This window comes from Suillus plorans, assembly GCF_016647745.1.
Source record: "Suillus plorans strain S12 chromosome Unknown HD556scaffold_84, whole genome shotgun sequence".
Taxonomy (NCBI): domain Eukaryota; kingdom Fungi; phylum Basidiomycota; class Agaricomycetes; order Boletales; family Suillaceae; genus Suillus; species Suillus plorans.
Window position 1 is genome coordinate 30,659 of NW_024537468.1, and position 20,370 is coordinate 51,028.

At 47.5% G+C, this 20,370-nt stretch overlaps 8 protein-coding genes across 8 annotated transcripts; 6 read left to right on the forward strand and 2 right to left on the reverse strand.

Annotated features, from left to right (window-relative positions):
* Positions 1 to 236: 236 nt before the first annotated feature.
* Positions 237 to 1,770, reverse strand: HD556DRAFT_1449110 (uncharacterized protein; the record flags this gene model as incomplete). Its single annotated transcript, XM_041307547.1, has 2 exons — positions 237 to 1,046; positions 1,099 to 1,770. The coding sequence occupies 2 exons, from the start codon at positions 1,768 to 1,770 to the stop codon at positions 237 to 239; spliced, it is 1,482 nt and encodes a 493-aa protein (XP_041154430.1).
* A 1,192-nt stretch (positions 1,771 to 2,962) lies between these two features.
* Positions 2,963 to 6,270, forward strand: HD556DRAFT_994076 (uncharacterized protein). Its single transcript, XM_041312213.1, has 4 exons — positions 2,963 to 3,032; positions 3,098 to 3,156; positions 3,209 to 5,924; positions 5,982 to 6,270. Exons 2-3 carry the CDS (start codon positions 3,141 to 3,143, stop codon positions 5,920 to 5,922), a joined length of 2,730 nt encoding a protein of 909 aa, XP_041154431.1. The 5' UTR covers positions 2,963 to 3,032; positions 3,098 to 3,140; the 3' UTR covers positions 5,923 to 5,924; positions 5,982 to 6,270.
* Positions 6,271 to 7,087: 817 nt separating this feature from the next.
* Positions 7,088 to 10,309, forward strand: HD556DRAFT_1449112 (uncharacterized protein; the record flags this gene model as incomplete). The annotated part of the gene is made up of 15 exons (XM_041307548.1): positions 7,088 to 7,160; positions 7,226 to 7,258; positions 7,310 to 7,329; positions 7,383 to 7,397; positions 7,451 to 7,489; positions 7,545 to 7,586; positions 7,632 to 7,645; positions 7,701 to 7,792; positions 7,854 to 7,859; positions 7,912 to 7,971; positions 8,025 to 8,159; positions 8,216 to 8,447; positions 8,504 to 8,561; positions 8,615 to 8,759; positions 9,921 to 10,309. The coding sequence occupies 15 exons, from the start codon at positions 7,088 to 7,090 to the stop codon at positions 10,307 to 10,309; spliced, it is 1,353 nt and encodes a 450-aa protein (XP_041154432.1).
* A 2,347-nt stretch (positions 10,310 to 12,656) lies between these two features.
* On the forward strand, positions 12,657 to 14,402 carry HD556DRAFT_1449114 (uncharacterized protein; the record flags this gene model as incomplete). Its single annotated transcript, XM_041307549.1, has 12 exons — positions 12,657 to 12,723; positions 12,798 to 12,830; positions 12,882 to 12,901; positions 12,952 to 12,966; positions 13,021 to 13,059; positions 13,115 to 13,143; positions 13,202 to 13,215; positions 13,491 to 13,550; positions 13,609 to 13,743; positions 13,800 to 14,031; positions 14,089 to 14,146; positions 14,202 to 14,402. 12 exons carry the CDS (start codon positions 12,657 to 12,659, stop codon positions 14,400 to 14,402), a joined length of 903 nt encoding a protein of 300 aa, XP_041154433.1.
* Positions 14,403 to 14,652: 250 nt separating this feature from the next.
* Positions 14,653 to 15,388, reverse strand: HD556DRAFT_1530665 (uncharacterized protein; the record flags this gene model as incomplete). The annotated part of the gene is made up of 2 exons (XM_041309467.1): positions 14,653 to 15,170; positions 15,223 to 15,388. 2 exons carry the CDS (start codon positions 15,386 to 15,388, stop codon positions 14,653 to 14,655), a joined length of 684 nt encoding a protein of 227 aa, XP_041154434.1.
* A 906-nt stretch (positions 15,389 to 16,294) lies between these two features.
* On the forward strand, positions 16,295 to 16,979 carry HD556DRAFT_1449116 (uncharacterized protein; the record flags this gene model as incomplete). The annotated part of the gene is made up of 8 exons (XM_041307550.1): positions 16,295 to 16,367; positions 16,433 to 16,465; positions 16,517 to 16,536; positions 16,587 to 16,601; positions 16,656 to 16,694; positions 16,750 to 16,778; positions 16,837 to 16,850; positions 16,906 to 16,979. 8 exons carry the CDS (start codon positions 16,295 to 16,297, stop codon positions 16,977 to 16,979), a joined length of 297 nt encoding a protein of 98 aa, XP_041154435.1.
* On the forward strand, positions 16,916 to 18,251 carry HD556DRAFT_994712 (uncharacterized protein). Its single transcript, XM_041312214.1, has 6 exons — positions 16,916 to 17,064; positions 17,121 to 17,180; positions 17,239 to 17,373; positions 17,430 to 17,661; positions 17,719 to 17,776; positions 17,832 to 18,251. Exons 1-6 carry the CDS (start codon positions 17,034 to 17,036, stop codon positions 18,030 to 18,032), a joined length of 717 nt encoding a protein of 238 aa, XP_041154436.1. The 5' UTR covers positions 16,916 to 17,033; the 3' UTR covers positions 18,033 to 18,251.
* On the forward strand, positions 17,892 to 18,466 carry HD556DRAFT_1411118 (uncharacterized protein). The gene has a single exon (XM_041304167.1). The coding sequence runs from the start codon at positions 18,155 to 18,157 to the stop codon at positions 18,386 to 18,388; it is 234 nt and encodes a 77-aa protein (XP_041154437.1). The 5' UTR covers positions 17,892 to 18,154; the 3' UTR covers positions 18,389 to 18,466.
* Positions 18,467 to 20,370: the final 1,904 nt, after the last annotated feature.

Below are 20,370 nucleotides of genomic sequence, written 5' to 3' on the forward strand. Positions count from 1 at the left end.
ATGATTACCCTATGCGTGTCAGACAAACACAACATAATAACGCGTCCTATATGCAACACGATTGAGACTAGGTAAGGTATGGATACCACTAGAGAGCGGAACACTCGTGTGACACCAGTTCAACAGGATGTGTTTGATGATGTGCTTACGCCAGAAGCGGATACAATCTATCTTCGTAAGTAACTACCATAGCGCAAAGCTGATATATAACTACTTGGTGACAGACGAGTTCTACTCTAGACATCAATGACCTCAAGCCTGTTAGACTCCCATGTAGGATACGAAGTAGAACCTGCCGCAACATGTTTCCAATTTGCATTGAGCAAATAAATTCTATCCTTGTCGAGCCATATGTCCAGTAACTCACGAACACAGAACTTCCTTTTCGATACGACCTCGACGTAAGGCAAGGATGTTGTAATCGTCAAGTTCTCCTCTTTGACGGTGTCATCCATGACAGGACTCATTTCTATCGTAGATGAATCTTTCACCACACGCCCAAGACCCTGTCTGTTTGTCCCAGCTATTGGGCTGAAGTCCATCAGACGTACTCCGTACACCCCAGGGCGCGCGTCTGGCCCGCTAATTGCGAAAGCCTGCAAAACTCGATTGCCACTAACGTGGACTTTGCCTCGATATGGATACCAGAAAACACGAGTATTTGAAGGACCCCAATGTATCCATGGTATTGTTATTGTTTCTGCAACTTCGTCAAGGTCGAAGAAAATCCGCATGGAGATGATGAAGACCAGAGAGGCAGTACCATAGGACGCAGTAAGGCATAGTAGTTGATGTTTAGGGTCTGGGGTGTACCTCACCGTTTGAGGTTGGGTTTGCATCTGCTCAATATCGTCCATCGGAGGGAGGCATTGTATACACTGCAACGGGAGGGGCAATTTGAAACGCGTATATGGTGACATCTTGCTCGGGTCTTCTATTGAAAAGAACTCCAGATATTCAGTCACAATGAGCAACCTATCATTTCCGAGGAAACAAAAATCAATCTGGTTTTCAGATGGGTGGGGTGTTATTCTGCCGGTGACCATCTGAATTCAAGATTAATCGTCAAGTCTTTGAACATTTCAGATCAAACCTCACCGTCTTTGACGTGTTTTTCCAATCCCAAATCTGCAGATTCCACTCGTAATTCCTTCCATCATCGTTTGTAATAACCAAGGAACGCAGCAAAGCGATATGCCTCCCACAACACTTGAGCTTCGCACATGTTGTTTTAATGAGATCGGATTCAGATTCGGTCATCTCCACTAGAATTAGCGTTCGTTCGGCAGCTTGAGGGTGAACACCATCACCATCACCATCCAGGGCTCTAAGGTCAATACAGACCACCTCATCTGATTCAAGAGGATTATCCTCTGAAGTAACACAATACGCGACGGCGATCAGGTTTTGTGCTAGGTCCATCAACACATCCAGGGTGACTGAGTGGGGCTCCGAACGCAATGTTTCTAGAGACCAGTAGCGCTCGATTGTTCTTTGCGAGGGCTTTGGTAGTATTGGAATTATCGCAGCGAGGTCATCAGGTTCATCCCACGAGAAGAAATGCCCATGAGTCACGAGATGTTTCTTAGCGTACGATTTTTCTTCTAAGGTGATTGTTTCGAAAGAGTACATGTCAAACTTGAACCATGCGTGGGACCTGTCCTTCAAGGTCTTCAGACGGATGCCAATAGGTGTATAGTTGGTGTTGGGGACAGGAATTAACCGTTGGCCAATGAGTTCGATGGTGTATTGAAGCTCGGAGGAGGACATGTACGCCTGGCGAAGGGCCTTGCATACCTGCAAGAGCATCGAAATCCATCTAGAATGAGAATCACATCAACACAATTGTGACTCACAGATGTACAACGAAGAATATCTCGATAAGAAAGATACCTGAGAATGTAAAACATCAGTTCTTCAGCGAGAGATAAGAACCCTGTTTTGGGCTTCATTTCGTAGCCTACTCTTCCGACATGGCAAGGTGGACAACGAGACTCGAGCATTGGATATGAGTGGGAAGTTATACACCAGATGCTAAGGAAGATATTTGAGTGACTGACCGCTGGAGCACGGCGGGAGCTTGCAAAAAAGGGTTACATAAATTGAGGTGAACCGAATGACTCGTTGCGTGGGGTATCATACATGGTAACTTACCCATATGGGACGGTAAAGGAGGTTTACACTGTGGGAAGCAAACGTTTCGATCTGAAAAAGGCAACGCTTATTTTCTGTGACGGAACCTTTCTCGATCGACCTTCCCGATGACCGTGACGGAGTCTGCAGCTGCGACCAGCCTTCTGAGTCTGCAGAGACCTCACTCAACCGAATCAGCCGCACAATTTCGCGCATTCTGAACGTCCGCACTGCAGCACTGCCCTCAAAATTAAATCGACTCGGAGGAACAACTGTCAAGTTTCTTCCTTAACAGTCTGACTACGAGAAACTATTACCACTCTAATTTATAATAGTATGTCAGAAATTCGACATGATGCATATCCGATGCCCTTTGACTATCTGATTTGCGATGAAGTTTTTGATGGGACGCAAGGCAAAGGCAATCGGGATTGGCGCGACCGAGCGCTGCTACAATTTTTTATGGCACTGGATCCGTAATCACTGAAAAATTCATCCGTTCAATCTCAAGCACAGGTGGTCCAAAATTTAAAACTGAACACACCAGTTTCGGGAGGGGACCATTTCGTCCTCGGACTTTGACAGCAAACGATGACATTTCGTAAGTGTGTTCGCCCATTCCAATGGGCAAGGCCGCTAAATGTTGACAACGACTTAGAACTCGCCGTATCCTCATGTCCTCCCTCATGCACACAATGCATATGTTACGTACCATACTACCCGACACAGCATCAATACCTGCACACCCGCCCTCGTGTTGCCAACGAACGAGTTCTTCACTCTTCCACAATCCCCAGCAGGCGCACAACACCAGAACAACGATCCATCACTTCTTACGACCTCCCCCTGCCCCAGAAGGTCTATTAAGCCCTAGACTTTGATCATTGGCTAACGTTGTCGTACGTCTTCCATCAAAGATGACATCGTTCATATGGTAGCTAACTGCACTTTCTAACCTAACTAGCACTTCCCCGGACAATTCTGGCATATTCTGCCACCATCACACAATGAATCATGATCAATGTCAGTATCAGTATCTTCTATCTATTACCTCGATCGCTGACTTCATTCGCAGTGCGCCAATCACCTGAAGGCATGTGGGAGAGTCTTTCCCGCATCGCCGTTAAGAGTGCTGAGTATAACTCCCGCGAACGTCAGCCTCATCCGAAGTGTTTGGAAGGGACGCGGGTAAACCCTCTCGACTACATCTACAGATTGTTAGACGACCGAAAGAAGAGTCGACTCATCTGGCTGCATGGTACAGCAGGCGTCGGAAAGTCTGCTATTGCATTCACTGTAGCTGAAAGAATGAGAAATCTGCAAGTAACAGAAGAGACGAACATCGAGAAGCGGCTCGCGGGCACATTCTTTTTTTCGCGCAAGCACACCGAACGCTGCACAACTGGATATTTTTTTGCGACGCTCGCATACCAGCTTGCCTGCAATTTTCCCAGCGTCCGAGAGGACTTGAACAGAACCATCCGCGAGAATCCTGCTCTTTTGGATTCCAACAAGTCTCTCCGCGACCAGATGGAGGGACTCTTTCTGAAACCTCTGCGGAAGCTTCAATCTAGACTGCGCGAATGTCCGCCTTCGGCGTTCGTTGTCGATGCCCTTGATGAATGTATGTCCGAAACTGAGGTTGCGGATCTCATTTCCCTACTCGGCTACGCTCTTCGTCAACCCAATTTGCCCGTAATCCATATCCTACTCACGAGTCGCTCAGAAGCGTACATCCGTGAAGCCATTCAACTTGAAGATGTTCACCCACTGGTGTGCGAGATACCAGTCGAAATTTCTGGAGAGGGTGTTGCTGCAATCATCTCATTAGATGGCGCAGATGTTGACGATGACATCTATATCTTCCTGGAGCATTCCTTCAAAAAGCTGCGGAGCCGATATTCAAATTTCCCCCAGCCAACATCACGTGAACTTGCACGGTTGGCTAGTCGAGCGGGAAGACGTTTCATTGTAGCGTCTACGATGATGAAATTCGTCGATGATGGATATCATGATCCCCGCGATCGGCTCCATCTCATGCTGGAATTCACTAGCGAGTTGCTCCCAGGAACGGAAGTTTATAAATTATATGACCGTATTCTCGCCACATGTGCCAACCCCGCGCGAGCATATTTGCACTTATCTATTGTTGCCTCCCTTGCAAACCCTCTGTCAATCTCACAAATCGCGGAACTTCTTGGCCCTGGTGAAGGCAGGGATGTGGAGATGGTACTGGCGCAGCTACGGTCCATCATGGACATTCCTACGGACCGCAGTCTCCCAGTAAATATCTTTCACTCATCCGTTCGCGACTACGTTCTTAACCCTTCGAACTGCAATCTCCCTGGGGTGCAACATATCAGATACCCCCACCCCCTACTCGCTCGTTCATGTCTCTACTTGATGATGCAAGCCATCCCACGAAGCACGGCCTTGTTGGACGCACTATCGCAATTGAAGACGCATAGCCGGGCTATGAAACCCCACGAGCCCCAGAGCTTAAAACAAGAGCTAGCCTTCATAGTCGAGCCACCGACGCCATTCACAGTCCTTACAGCCCTGCAGTGGCTTCGGGGAAGTCACAAGTCAGATTTACTTTCCTGGTTAGAGACCCTTGACGGGTGCGCTTGGCTGGAGACCCAAGAGGGGAAAGACTGGCTGCAGATTCGGTGGAGGATAGACTGGCTCCAGACCCAGGGGAAGACATTCTTACCGAAGGCTCATAGCGTCCGAGACTGGCTGCTGACCCAGGGGAGGAAAGGCTCGCTGACTGAGGCCTGGCCATCTTGGCTGGGAACACAGAGTGGGAGAGATTGGCTGCAGGCACAGTCGGGGCAAGATTGGCTGCAAACCCAGTGGGGGAAAGATTGGTTGCAGACTCGGTGGGGGCAAGACTGGTTACAGACCCGGTGGGGACAAGACTGGTTACAGACACGGCGAGGTCAAGACACGTATACCCAGCACACGCGGGACTCGCTCCAGACCCTGAACGGAGAAGGCTGGCTGAAGACTGAGAGTGGGCGAGAATGGCTTAGGGACGAGAGCGGGAGAGAGTGGCTGCAGACCCATAGTGGACGAGACTGGCTGCAAACCCAGAGTCGACAAGACTTGCTGCCAACCCACAGCAGACGACAGTGGTTGCAGACTCAGAGCGGGCGAGAGCGACTGAAGACCCAACCCGGACAAGAATTGCTGCAGACTCAGGGTGGACGAGATTGGCTGAAGACTCAGAGCGGACGAGAATGGCTGCAGACCCAGAGCGGCCAAGACTGGCTGCACACGCCCCATGGTCAAGCTTGGCAGTCGACTGCTGCGGCGTCTGTCTGGGTCACAATGGAGGAGTTCTCGAGGACTTTGGAAGCAGTCAGCGAGTATGCGATCGTCCCGGAATTGCTCTCGCTTGCAGCTTTCCAGGCAATCCAGCAGTTCAAGAGTTTGCCGGATTTCTTGATGTTCCCGGTGTTCCTGGCATTGAGGCATCAAGATTCTTCTTCCACCTTACCGCAATGTCATTTCCCGCCAGACATGGAGATATTCCACGCTATGATGGCCTTTGAGGGTTTTGCACACGAAGCACAGGAACGAAGTCGATCAGCTTCTGACGCGCTCAATTATGCGTGCCAGAATTGGGCGTTCCATCTCTCGCGAGCTCACAGTCCATGGGACAACATACTTAATCACCTGTTCAAATCTTTCTGGAGTCACCATCTCCTCTGCTGGCTCGAAAGGCAGTGGTGTTCGAAGGGCCTCCGGTCTTGCCTTGCTATTTTATTCGAAGCGCAGAATTGAAGGTCAGTGTGTTGTTAACGATGTTTGCGACGCAGAAACTAACCTGCACATGTGAGTAGGGACATCATCAATAAGAAAGCGGTAGATAGTATTTATTTCTCCTGCACGTTGCTCAAGTGCTTCCAGCACATACTCGCTCTAGCAGATCCTACCCTTCTTGTTTATTACAGTTGGTAAAAGCAGTACTCTGTTCCGTTTTTGATGTGACAAAGAGCTGCAGTTGGTTGGAGAAGAGCATGGCAGTGCGTTAATAAGTTATGCATTTATGACTTATTGTGTATTGAAGCGATTACCGCTGCGCGGTTCGTTTTGTGTTATATATAGTTTGTCTATTTATATACAAGAAAAAATGCGGTTGCGTCTATGAAAGCGTCGATTCAAAGCAAATCCCACTGATGATCATGATGCCCCAAGACTCGGACCCAGACGATGCCATACCCCAGGGGTCTGTAACAGACTTGCCCCCAGAATGTCCATTTCCCGGACGTTCTCATGATATGAGTCAGTACAGTTTGAAGAACAACAAATCAGGTCTTATGCGACGGTCATACTATCAGTGCGCCCAAGTCTTCTTTTATTTGCGTCCTTTCTGATTGCTGTCTAGTTCTAGCAGTGATGACGCTAGTACTATCTGTCAATCAGCGTTTCTCAACTAGGCTATCTCTGGCTAGACAAACCGATGCCCGTCAGCACCGCACCAATTTCCTGATTGGCAGATTGAAGATTCTGCATTCATCATTGTTGGCAACCTTATATGACAGCCCGATAACCGATGCAGAGAGCAAGGATGTGCGCACAAAGCGACAGATAGCACAAGAACGAGGAGCAGAAATGTTCAACATTGAGATAGTACTATGCTCGCGCACGAGAACGTGAGTTCACTCCGTGTGAATCTTCCCTACTTTTGACGGTTTATTTCTGGTATAGCCTTGGCATGCCGACACAATTTGCCTTCTATCTTTCACTGTGTTAGTATGTAAAGCGTTCCGCCCGTCGAAATGTTTCATGACCAACGTTTACGTTGACCGCTAGCCCCTGGATCTTTGGGTAATGAACACAGGAATGGATTTCATTTTGGTGATCCAAGCACTGGATGGTGGTATATAAACTATCACTATACGTCTACCAAGTTCACCTTTCACCCTCACTCCCATTCTCTACCAATATGACCATATTCTCAAATGATCCTGCTTGGTGGCCGACCATCAATGCGTATCGTTTTTCCAGCTATTTTTCAGGTTCGTGGAGAGCAGTCGGATTCTGAAGATTATGTCTCAATTTGACGTTGGTTGCGGTTTCGCAGTTGCTGCCTTTGTTGTAGTGACGTATGATTGGGGTGAGCATGATAACATTAAAGGACTGCTGATATCTTACAAGTGTTTTTCAGCACTTACATTCGCACAAGAGGTATGTCAATACTATGACCGGAGTTAGTCATCCCGCTAAGAATCCTTCTATAGGTTGAATTGGTCTGGGTGAGTAGAGTCTCATGTCAGAGGAACAACCATGAAAATACGCTTAATTACAGAGGCAACGTTGGTCCTTGATGACAGTTCTGTATCTCGGTGTATGTAGCTTGTTTGTCGTGGTTGTCATGCTGTGCTGACTTGAAAGTATCCTAGGTACGCTACCTTGGAATCTTATATGCTGCGTATGTCCGGAAGGTTAAACAATCAATGCTGTGTTGATCGTCTGTCTCTCACAATCAGCCTGACCATCCTGTGTATGTCTCCCTAGTACATCCACTGTCTTTGCTTCTTCTGACACGCGGTATACAGCCCATATTCCGACCCTCTCGCTGACAAATACAGTGAGTCTTCTGCGCAGATGTCTGCTATTCCCCTCCAATTAACTGTGGTTCCCTGTAGGAGTGGGTGTGGTTCTTACTAACTATTTGGTTCTCTACTGACTGTCACGCTATACTGCCGTAGATGTGAGTCTGTTTGGAGTGTGTGCTACCCGAGGTTGATCACTGACCGGATTCATCAGGCTGGATTGTGTACGTCGTATGGAATTGGACGGGTGTTGTGATATTTGCGTTGCTGTGGGGTGAGCTTGGCACTTGCGAGACCTCAGTAATATTGACTGAAACATGCTGCAAGTCACCATCATCACTCGGTTGTATGCTATGTATCAACGATCTAGAAAGATCCTGATATCTCTCGTTGTCACCTTCCTGGTTCTCAACATTTTCGATGGAGTGGTAGCTGTAATGGCAATGGTACATGCTTCAGGGGGTACGCTAAATCGTGGATGAAAAATAACGTGCATGGTGCTCACTGACGAATATCAGAGGAAATCGTTTTTTCCGGCGCTCATCAGTGCTGGATTACCTTCACGGGAGATATCCTATTTCTGAATTCTGTTACTTGGATACTCGGAACTGTGTGGGAGGTCTCCGCGCTATGTCTCGCAGTCTGGATTGCGGTAAAACACTTCCGTGAACTGCGACAGCATTCGGCAGGAGGGATTATCGGGGAGTGTTTCACGGTGTTGATGAAAACTCACGTGCTTTACTTTGCGAGGTCAGCTTATATTGTCATTATTATTCCTTTTTCCACTGAAGGGTCGGACTTGGTAGCTTTGTCGCTGTTTCGTGCTTCACCCTCGTTCTTGATTTCTCTCCAACATTCTCAACGGTATGTCGATCTTTCACTTCCATACATGCCACTACGATTCATCATTTCTATAGTTACAAAATTCCCTGGGAATCCAGACTTTTTATGGGTTGCTTCAGATTTTGGAGATCATGCAGTTGTTTGTACTGGGACCACGGCTGATTCTTGGTGTTCGAGAGTATGGCGCCAAGCTCGTGGCCGATTCCAACACAGCTATTGGTATGACCTCAATCGCTTTCCAGGAGCGTGTGCATATATCGACTGGCAGTAGTGTGTAATCCGTCCTCGATTCATCCTCTCACCTCATTCGACGTCCCACTCCTGTCTTTTCGCCTGACTTATGCCAACTGGCTTACGGAAAATCCAATCAAGATGATTCCAAGGTGCGCGAAGCACAGTCGTGCATGCGTAGCTTGATGATGTGAGGCATACTCGATGAGTTTTGACGAGGTTGATACTGGTGGAGGAGTTTGCCTTCCACTTTTGGTCGACGAGGCGGAAATACGGGTGTGAATATGAACTATCTCGTATTGTCACTGAAGCACTACTGGCTTATACATGTACGCTAATAGACATTGTGCTATGAAGACCATGGCTCTTTAGCTGGGACCCAGTGCCTCTATGGAGTCAGGGGAATCTAAAGAAATCCACAGTGCTAACGTCTGGAAATAGCACACTAACCATCAAATGGTTTGTTGACGTGGTTCCAAACGGTGACAGCCACGGACCAGGAACAGATATGCAGGCATCAGGACTAGCAATGAACTAATAGTGCAAGAGTCAAGCATCCGCTGCTTGATGCTACATAGGTTGTGAATATGATAGCGAATTCGACACAGGAAGAGGTAAATCTCCCGTGGTTGGCTGGCGGAAGAGACCGTCTTCAAAATGACACAGAAGTTGGGGCCTTGAATTACATTTTCGGATTTGAAAAGTTTGAGTGCTCCGGGTCGTGGACATACTCTGGGGGATTTGAATATTGAGAAAGGGAAGGTTTCATGATATCTGAACCGGGCACGAATTTTCACAAGAACGTATACACACGGAGGGCTATAGCTACTATTATTTATAGATTTCAAGCACATCTGCAGAAGTGATAAAATATTTTAAACAAAATGACAGGGGTTCTCTGAGCACGAGTTGATCGATGGTGTCGGTGAGATCTTGAGACTGTGCCCGCCTCATTCTTCACACTGTGACAGGGCGCCCGTCGCTATTGGACAATTGTATAGCGAGTCAGTATCATGATGAGTCTCCGGCCATTGGTTAATATACAAGCTCTCCATGAAGTTGCACAATACATAGTAATAAAAATGTAAACAGCATGATAAGGAATAGGATACACTGGCACGACTCGCAATCATTCATGACCCAACTCAGCATCAATTCGTGCTCTCCGCAAGTCCCTCCTCTCCTCGTCAGTCATACACGACCACCCCTCAACAGTCTCCGACAGATCCTCCTCGATACGCTCTTCCATCTCTATTTGCTTCTTGCTCTTCTTCGGCGGAGGTCTCGGTAATGGTGGTGGAGGAGTCCGTCAGTTGGGGTGGAGCGGTGCAATCCGCGAAAGCATCGTGCGCGAAGACTTCACCAATGGCGAATTGGAAGGACTGTTTGAGAACGGTGAATTTGGTTGTGAGTTGACACGCCGGATGAGCTCTGACATTGGGGTCGACTTGGGTTTGATGTTGAAGGCGGGTGACTGGAGAGTGACAGACAGAGCCTGCTTTGGTGGGGCAGCCACGCTTTTCGGGGAAATCTTCTAGGTAGAAAGAATATCAAATAGTATGAAAATGTAGTACCTTGGTTATCTCAGGGATTACAATGGTTTCAGAATTCCTGGGACCATCGTCTCGAGAGTCTTTATCCTCGGGCAAATGGTTGCTTTGGTTAGGGGATTTCGAACGAGGAGGGTCGTTCTCGTCGTCCTCATGTCCACTTTCCGAGAGAACCGCTTTCCTTTTGCCTTAGGTTTCGATTTCGACGTTGCAGCGGAGGTGGGTTTCGATAGCGGCTTCTTCTTCGATGTAACTTTCGGTTCCTCTTCCTCAACGAAATCGTCGTCTTCGAGACCATTATTACCTGCAGCTGGCTCATCCGTGGGGGATTTGTGCACAAGATCGTCGGGTTGGACTCTGTCAGCCTGCTTCCGACCTTTTTTCTTCCCCTTCGCCCGAGAAGACAATTTTGTGTCCTTTTTCTTACCCTTGCTCGCAGCAACGATGTCTGCGTCCTCGTTTTCGTCTTCAAGCGTGTGCAAATTGTCAATTTCTGGGACGACGGGCGACAATTGTGCAGAGAATAGAGGAGGTGCTATAATAGAGGACGACGAAGAATCGGGGACGTCTACATCCATCTCTTCGCCATGAACCTCTGACTGAAACAGGGAAACCTTCTTCCCATCTCGGGTGGAGAAGAGGGCGGAGAAGACAGATCGGGTAAAGCAGGAATAGAAGATGGGAGGGATGATGTTGTTAAGACGGAAGCGCTGGCTCTTGCGGTGAAGGAAGAACCACAACGTTGCTCGGCTGAGTATCGACGATGCGTTGTTCAGGAACCTTTAGTGAAGGCGATGTCCTAGCTTTAGGCTTCGGTTTAGGCCCGGGTCTCGACTTGGGCTTGACGGGCTTGTCTTGGGATTTCTGCCGCTTCCGTGGAGGCTTGAGTGATAGTTCGTCGAGGTCGGAGTCGGATGATAACTCTATCACATCATGGTTGACAGGCACGTAAGTCGGCTTCTTGACCTGAGTCTTTCGAGTGCGCGTCTTGGCTCGGTCGGCAATGCTAAACACAGGATCGACCTCCTCGATGAGATCTGAAACCGCAGATGGTATGGCTGGAGGGCGGATGCTGTCTGCAGCCTGCAGCCAAGGTACTGGCTGAGATCGCAGATGCAGAACCTATGAGTGAGCCAGAGGAACAAAGTTCATCGTTTTTGATGAAGTACTCGTAGTTCGAGACTTTCGCAGCACGGGATGTGGACGCGGTTTAGACTTCGGTACAGGTGTTCCCGTGCCACGAGGAAGTAACGGAGAAGTATTTGGTGGTTCAGAGTCTTAATAGCCTGGAGGTGGTGTAAACAGAGACACATTACTTGTGTCGAGAGGTTCATGTCTTCGCCGGGGAGTCTGTGCTTGACTGGTAATAAATGAAGCAATCTGAATTGTTGACGTTGCAAATCCGTGTCCAGTTAGCATGCGGTATAGGGCATGAAGCTTGAAGAATTCCTAACGCTGTAGTATCTTTTCCGGGCCTGTAGAAAATGGGGTTCCGCTCAAGAGATCGCTTTGGTCAGCAATTTGAAGAGATCGTAAAGCATCTTCGTCTTCGCTGTCAGCGACAATCCAGTTGTCTGTAACATCGGCCATGTTGTAGTTGATAGATATTTTACTGGGTGTTATCGATGAGTATGCATATAGAAGAAGTTAAGAAGAGTAAGACATGTCATGAATCAAATTATACCTCCGAACCTCGTACTCGTCAGCTTGTGAAACACTCTAGCCACAGCCCAACCTAGCCACAGACTCCGGAGCTTCCAGGGAACAAAGTTCATTAATTTTCTATATCAAGGATGCAAGAACCGCAACTGCATGATCTATGTGGAGTGCACAAATGTCGGAAAAGACATCATGATGATGGCAAAAGTATCTGTTTACATTTGTACTACGCCGTAGACCAAACAAATTTGGCTTCGTGTCGGATTCGTGTCTACTCACTTACCCTTTCTCCCTTGGAATATGATCTGACCAATATCTCACTTCCGCAGTGATTTCGGTTACCAAACTAGTGAGCACGGATAGTGGTATATAGCGCGAATGTCACCGCTATACATCTACCGAGTTCACCTCTCACTTACACCCATTCTCTGATATTCAACCGGCAACTGCAACATCTAGCATGCGGGGAACAATCGATTTTCTATATAAGGAGTACAAGAACCGGCAACTGCAACATCTAGTATGTGGAGTGCACAAATATTTACCTTGCCCTTATTGATATTTCGGTTACCAAACTATAGTGAGCACGGCGTACATACATATAGCGCGAATGTCACCGCTATACATTTATACCAGGTTCACTTCTCACCCACACCCATTCTCTAATAATATGACCATGGTCTCCAATGATCCCATGTGGTGGCCGTCCATCAATGTACATCGTTTTGCCAGCTATTTTTCAGGTTCGTGGAGACACGGGAGAGCAGTCAGATGTTGAAGCTGATGTCTCAATTTGAACTTGGCTACGGTTTTGCAGTTGCCGCCTTCGTTGTAATAACATATGATTGTGGTGAGCATGATGACATTAAAGGGCTGTTGATGTCTCACAAGTATTTTTCAGCACTAACATTCGGACAAGAGGTATGTCAATACTATCACCGGAACCCGTCTTGCTAATAATCCTTTTGTAGGTCGAATTAGTCTGGGTGAGTACAGTCTCATGCCAGAGGGAACACACATGAAAGTACGCTTAATTACAGAGACAACGGTGGTCGCTCGTGACAGTGTTGTATCTCAGTGTATGTAGCTTGTTTGTCGTAGTTGCCATTTTGTGCTGACTTGGAAGTGTACTAGGTGCGCTACCTTGGAATCCTATTTATTGCGTATGTTCGGAAGGCTAAACATCTGGTGTTGTGCTAATCGTCTATCTCTCATAATCAGTCTGTCCGTGGTCGGTGTGTCTCCTTAGTACATTCACTGTCTTCTCTTCTTCTGACCAACGGTATTCAGACAATGTTCCGACCATCTCGCTGACAGATACAGTGAGTCTTCTGTATAAATGCCTGCCATTCCCCTCAAATTAACCGTGGTGTTCTGTAGCAGTGGGTGCGGCTCTTTGCTGACTTCTCAGTCCACTAATGGCTACCACGCTATACTAATACTATCATAGATGTGAGTCTGTTTGGAGTGTGTGTAGTACCTGAGACTGGTCGCTGATCGTATTTGTCAGGTTGGATGATGGTCACTATATGGGTTTGGACGGTTGCTGTGTTATTTGCTCTGCTGTGGGGTGAGCTTTGCACTTGCGAGACCTCGGTGATATTGGAATGACTGAAACATGCTGCAAGTCATCATAATCACTCGGTTGCATGCCATGTATCAACGAAACCGAAAAATCCTGATATTTCTTGTTGTCGCCTCCCTGGCGATCAACATTTTTGCTGGAGCGACAGCCGCAATGTCAACGATCCATAGTTCAGGAGGTACGCTTAATTATGGATGAAAACGAACGTGCATAGGACTCATTGATTGACACCAGAGGAACTTGTTCTCTCTGGCACCTATATGTGCGGGATTAGCTATACAGGTGATGCCCTAATTATGGATTCTGCTACTTGGATACTCTACATTGTGTGGGAGGTCCTCGCACTATGTCTCGCAGTCAGGATTACGGTAAAACACTTCCGTGAACTGCGACAACACTCGGCAGGAGGGATTATCGGGGACTGTTTTACGGTGTTGATGAAAACTCATGTGGTTTACTTCGCGAGGTAAGTTCATATTGTGATTATTGTTCCCTTTTTCCACTGAAGGGTCCGACTTGATAGCGTTGTCGCTGTTTCGTGTTTCGCCTTCATCCTTGATTGCTATCTAACATCATCAACAGTATGTCAATCTTGCACTTACCTCTACATGTGACCATGATCTATCATTTCTATAGAACCGACATCTCCTAGAAGATCGGACTTTTTATGCCTTGTTTCAGATTTTGGAGGTCGTGATGTTCGTGCTAGGACCACGGCTGATCCTTGGCATTCGAGAATATCATGCTGAACTCGTGGTCGACTCTGACGCAGCAACCGGCATGACTTCAATCGCTTTCCAGGAGCATGTGCATATATCGACTGGCAGTAGTGTGTAATCCACCCTCGATTCATCTTCTCGCCTCATTCAACGTCCCATCCCTGTCTTTTCATCTGACTTACGCCAAGTGGCTTACGGAAGATCAAATCAGGATGCGCGGAGCACGGTCGTGTATGCGTAGATTGATGATGCGAGGCATACTTGATGAGTTGATGCTGGTAGAGAAGTTTGCCTTTCACTTTTGTTCGACGAGGCGGAAATACGGATATCAATATGAACTGTCTCGGATTGTCACTGAAACATGTACGCTAATAGACTGTGCTATGAAGACCATGATTCTTTGGCTGAGATCCAGTGCCTCTATGAAGTCGGAGGAATTTGAAGAAATCCACAGTGCTCATGTCTGGACATAGCAAAATCAATATCAAACCGTGACGGCTTGTGTCGGACGTGGTTCCAAACGGTGACAGCGACGGACCACGAACGGATATGCAAGCACCAGCACCAGCAATAGTGCAAGAGTCGAGCATCCGCTGCTTGATGCTACATAGGTTGGTTATGGGACCTCGAACGAGGAGGGTCGTTGTCGTTATCGTCGTCCTCATGTCCACTTTCCGAGAGAACCGCTTTTCTTTTGCCTTAGATTTCGATTTCGATGTTGCAGCGGAGGTGGGTTTCGATAGTGCCTTCTTCTTCGATGTAAGTTTCGGTTCCTCTTCCTCAACGAAATCGTCGTCTTCGAGGCAATTATTACCTGCAGCTGGCTCATCCGTGGGGGATTTGTGCACAAGATCGTCGGGTTGGACTCTGTCAGCCTGCTTCCGACCTTTTTTCTTCCCCTTCACCCGAGAAGACAACTTTGTGCCCTTTTTTCTTACCCTTGCTCGCAGCAACGATGTCTGCGTCCCCGTTTTCGTTTTCAAGTGTGTGCGAATTGTCAATTTCTAGGACGGCGGGCGATAATTGTGCAGAGAATAGAGGAGGTGCTATAATAGAGGACGACAAAGTATCGGGGACGTCTACATCCATCTCTTCGCCATCCATGAACCTCTGACTTGACGCGGGGAAACCTTCTTCCGTTTACGAGTTATCTCGGGTGGAGAAGAGTGCGGGGAAGAGTACGTCTAACTCCTCAGCAACACCATCATGATGGTGCGTCTTTGCCTTGACAGTAAAGATGCTATTCGCACTCACCGCCTTTTTCTGAATGGTATTCCATCAAATGAACGCAAAGTTCGAGTCCTTCAAGTTAGTGAAAGGAGAATCTACCTGACGCAAGAGGTTCTTAACCTGTGCTTCACAAGATATATACTGTGATGATGTGCAACCTGGATGGTAAAATCCACCAATATCCCCAACTTGGGATCAATGCGGAAACAGAAACGACACGAAGGCAGGTTTTTGGTCGGAGATAAATTTGGCACCGGTGCGTGAGGCCAGAATCTTTTTCTGATCCAAAGCATATGCTAATGCATGGAGCTTCATGGACTGCCGGCTTGCCGCCCCTTTCGTATAACCAACATTTTCCATAACAATGTCATGGTTATTGCATGGGATCTCACGCGATCTTCGGATAATTCAGATGCTTGGGATGGAAGATGCCATATTTCTACAGCTCGTGGAATCGCAGGGTTGTGGTTGTAGAATCGGATAAGGCATGCGCACACTTTTCCAGAGAGACCGAATGGTTGAGACATGCTGAGACTAATTTTCGATCAAGACAAATGACCTGATAGAGAGAGAAAAGGAGAGAACGTGACGTCAAATGAGAAGTGGCGTGAGTAAACGGAAAAGCTGATCAGGCGTACACAGACCTGGACCAAGATAGGTCCAGGAATTTCGGTTACCAAACTATAGTGACTCGGAGCAGGGCGCGCGCCGCAGCGCACATATAGCGCGAATGACCGCTATACATTTACCAAGTTCACCTCTCACCCATTCTATAACAGTATGACCATAGTCTCAGATGATCCCACTTGGTGGCCATCCATCGATGTACATCGTTTTGCTAGCTATTTTGCAGGTTCGTGGAGAGCAGTCGGATGTTGAAGCTGATGTCTCAATCTGAACTTGGCTACGGTTTTGCAGTTGCCGCCTTCGTTGGAATAACATATGATTGGGGTGAGCATGATAACATTAAAGGACTGTTGATGTCTCACAAGTATTTTTCAGCACTAACATTCGGACAAGAGGTATGTCAATACTATCACCGGAACCTGTCTTGCTCACAATCCTTTTGTAGGTCGAATTGGTCTGGGTGAGTACAGTCTCATGCCAGAGGGAACACACATGAAAGTACGCTTAATTACAGAGACAACGGTGGTCGCTCGTGACAGTGCTGTATCTCAGTGTATGTAGCTTGTTTGTCGTAGTTGCCATTTTGTGCTGACTTGGAAGTATACTAGGTGCGCTACCTTGGGATCCTATCTGCTGCGTATGTTCGGAAGGCTAAACATTTGGTGTTGTACTAATCGTCTATCTCTTATAATCAGTCTGTCCATGGTCGGTGTGTTTCCTTAGTACATTCACTGTCATCTCTCCTTCTGACCAACGGTATTCAGACAATGTTCCGACCATCTCGCTGACAGATACAGTGAGTCTTCTGTATAAATGCCTGCCATTCCCCTCAAATTAACCGTGGTGTTCTGTAGCAGTGAGTGTGGTTTTTTGCTTACTTCTCAGTCCACTAATGGCTGCCACCGCGCTATGCTACCAAAGATGTGAGTCTATTTGGAGTGTGTGCTATCTTAGACTGGTCACTGATCGGACTTGTCAGGTGGGATGTTGTACACTATATGGGATTGGACGGTTGCTGTGGTATTTTCGATGCTGTGGGGTGAGCTTTGCACTTGCGAGACCTCAGTGATATTGGAATGACTGAAACATGGTGCAAGCCATCATCATCACTCGGTTGCATGCCATGTATCAACGAGACAGAAATATCCTGATATTTCTCATCGTCACCTTCCTGGCGATCACCACTTTTGCTGGAGCGACAGCCGTGGTGTCAACGATGCATACTTCAGGAGGTACGCTTAATTATGGATGAATACAAACGTGCATAGGGCTCATTGATGGACACCAGAGGAACTCATTCTCTCCGGCACCTACCAGTGCAGGATTAACTACACAGGAGATGCCCTAGTTATGGATTCTGCTACTTGGATACTCTACATTGTGTGGGAGGTCCTCGCACTATGTCTCGCAGTCAGGATTGCGGTAAAACACTTCCGTGAACTGCGATTACGTCCGGCAGGAGGGATTATCGGGGACTGTTTTAAGGTGTTGATGAAAACTCATTTGCTTTACTTTGCGAGGTAAGTTCATATTGTGATTATTGCTCCCTTTTTTCACTGAAGGGTCGGACACGATAGCTTTGTTGCTGTCTCTTGCTTCGAGCTCCTTATTATATTCTCTCCAACATCATTTACGGTATGTCAATCTTTTACTTACCTCTACATGTGATCTGGATCTATCATTTCTATAGAACCGATATCTCCTAGAAGATCAGACTTTGTTTGGCTTGTTTCAGATTTTGGAGGTCGTGATGTTCGTGCTAGGACCACGGCTAATCCTTGCCCTTCGAGAATATAATGCTAAACTCGTGGCTGACTCCGACGCAGCAACCCGCATGACCTCAATCGCTTTCCAAGAGCGTGTGCATATATCGACTAGCAGCACCGTGTAATACTCGGTGAAGCTGACGCAAACCGTTGTCTAGTTCTTGCAGGGAGCACGGGAAATTTGTTTTTTGTTTCTATTCCAAGCCTCGTTGCGGTGCTCGAGTAGTTATTTGGTGTCACAAAATAGATGTCAAGTGTAGGCTATATTTTCGTCGTAGTATTATTCGAATCATTTGCTATAGGTCTTGACATTGACCATGTTTTAACCAATGTCCTGTATATCTCTACTGTACCAACGAAGGAAAGCAGTGCCCAGAACGCGAAAGTCGAGGAACGAGAGATGTTTCTAGGTGATGTCGCCGGAACATTGGATGCAAGTTTCTATTTTCTCCTGCTTCTCATCTTCGAGGACATCTCGTGACCCACCTCTCGTCGTATCGGAAGCACTATGGGATATTGACTTTCGTAATATGGTGTGACTGTCTTGTAGCATATATAGGCATCATGTCTTTTCAGGCTTCATGAGCGCACACACATGGACAGTAGTGCACGCGTGTAAGCCAGCTGGCGTGAGTCGAGAATGGTTGAACGTCAAAATTGAATAATGGCATGGTGTAGTATATGAATGAGTTGTGAACGTCTGATACAAACTACAGGATAGGCGGAGTGGTGATTGCGGGCTTTGTTGATCACGCGGCAAGGCCCTCGACATCTCGCGTACTTCGACATTGCTTCGGTTAACTTAAGCATTCTAAAAAGCGGAGGAGGCGCGTCTGGCAGGTGAAGGTGGGCCGAAGAGTCCAGTGCGGGGCATGATGTAAAATTCCTAGGATGGTCGGAACAGATAGAACGGTCAATGATGTGGCTTTGTTGAGCTGCCAAAGCTTTTGAGTTGTACGAGCGTGCTTCAGAGAGCTCAGACGATGCTTCGCCACCGTGTGGAGTGCTGCTGAGCATTGCCGAACAGGGGAATCTGAACATCCAGGGTACTAACATCTGAGCATCGCATACCAAACCTACGCCAACACACCCAGAAAGGGTCATGCAGGGGTCAGCACCAGCGATAGTGCAGGAGTCGAGCATCTGCTGCTTGATGTCAGGTTGTGGAGGTGATGGCGACTTCGAGATAGGGAAGGGTGGATCCCGAGTCGATGTGGTTGGTTGGTGGCAGAGACCTGCTTCTAGGACGTAGCAGCGTTTTGAAACTGATCACATCAAGGCAGCCAAGATGTTCTCAACAAACTTGACAATGGAATCGACGTTTGGGCCATAATCGAGGATTTCGAATTTGGAAGGCGCATGCGAGAATAAGGTTGTGGTCATACTCTGGGGGAGATTTGAGGGCACAAATCGAAGTTAAAGAAGGGAAAGTTCTATGAGCTTTGAAGGACGTGGGCGCGGTTTAGACTTCGGTACAGGTGTTCCTGCGCCATGAGAGAGTAACGGAGAAGGATTTGGTGGTCCAGACTCCAGAGTCATGGTACCCCCGCGGTGTAAACAAAGACTTCACATGCACGTGATCGTCGCGTCAATCGTGGCCCGAACTTCCACCGACAGGTGGTGGCTATTACCATGACCAGTGCCATCATTGTCATCTTGTACTTTTGACGACACATACTACGTTCTGGATCCGTTCCACTCACTTCTTGACCTCTCGCACCACATGTCGTATGTCACTCCTGCGGTACCATGTCGGAAATTTCTAATTTTGGTTGGCATGCCTTTAAATGGATTGGAAGGCCTCAATTTGCCGGCGGCATTACGACTCGCTTGGAAGACAACCCGAAAATTTTGGAAGCCGCTTGAAAGCGATATAGGGGTTCTTGCAAGTGGGTCCCAGGACCATTCCAATGCAAGGGCAAAATTTCGAGCAATATTTATGTACCCTAATCGGGACATCATTGCAAGCGACAAGGTCCTTCCAAGGCCTTAAAATCATCTAAGTCTTTCGAGCAAATTTGGATCATTTTGATTATTTAATATAATAACACTACTAATGATAATATATGAAAATGCCCCCAATCGCATTCCAATCATTCTCATTTCCCCCCAATCTCTCACATTTTGAATTGCGGTCTCCGTCACAATCATAATTTTCTGGAAATGATAATCCCAATGGGGAGGGTTCAGTTGAAGACAATACAGATAGAAGATCAGTCTTACTAACCTTGGACGAATGAATACACAATGGGGAGGCAGACGACGGTACCAAGCTCCAGGAGACGGGAGTGGAGGTAGACAACGGGGTGCAGAGGGCCTCAGGAGACGAGAGCGGAGGTAGATGACGGGGTGCAGAGAGCTCCAGGAGACGGGAGCGGAGGTAGACGACAGGGTGCAGAGGGCCTCAGGAGACGGGAGTGGAGGTGGACAACGGGGTGCAGAGGGCCTCAGGAGACGGGAGTG

Excerpts from the sequence above, each read along its gene's own strand:
- HD556DRAFT_994712 (XM_041312214.1), top strand. The coding sequence starts at position 17,034 with ATGGCTGCCACCGCGCTATGCTACCAAAGAT. Across the intron at positions 17,181-17,238 it reads GGTATTTTCGATGCTGTGGG|CCATCATCATCACTCGGTTG; the intron begins GTGAGCTTTGCA and ends ACATGGTGCAAG. Across the intron at positions 17,374-17,429 it reads AACGATGCATACTTCAGGAG|AGGAACTCATTCTCTCCGGC; the intron begins GTACGCTTAATT and ends GATGGACACCAG.
- HD556DRAFT_1411118 (XM_041304167.1), top strand. The coding sequence starts at position 18,155 with ATGTCAAGTGTAGGCTATATTTTCGTCGTAGTATTATTCGAATCATTT.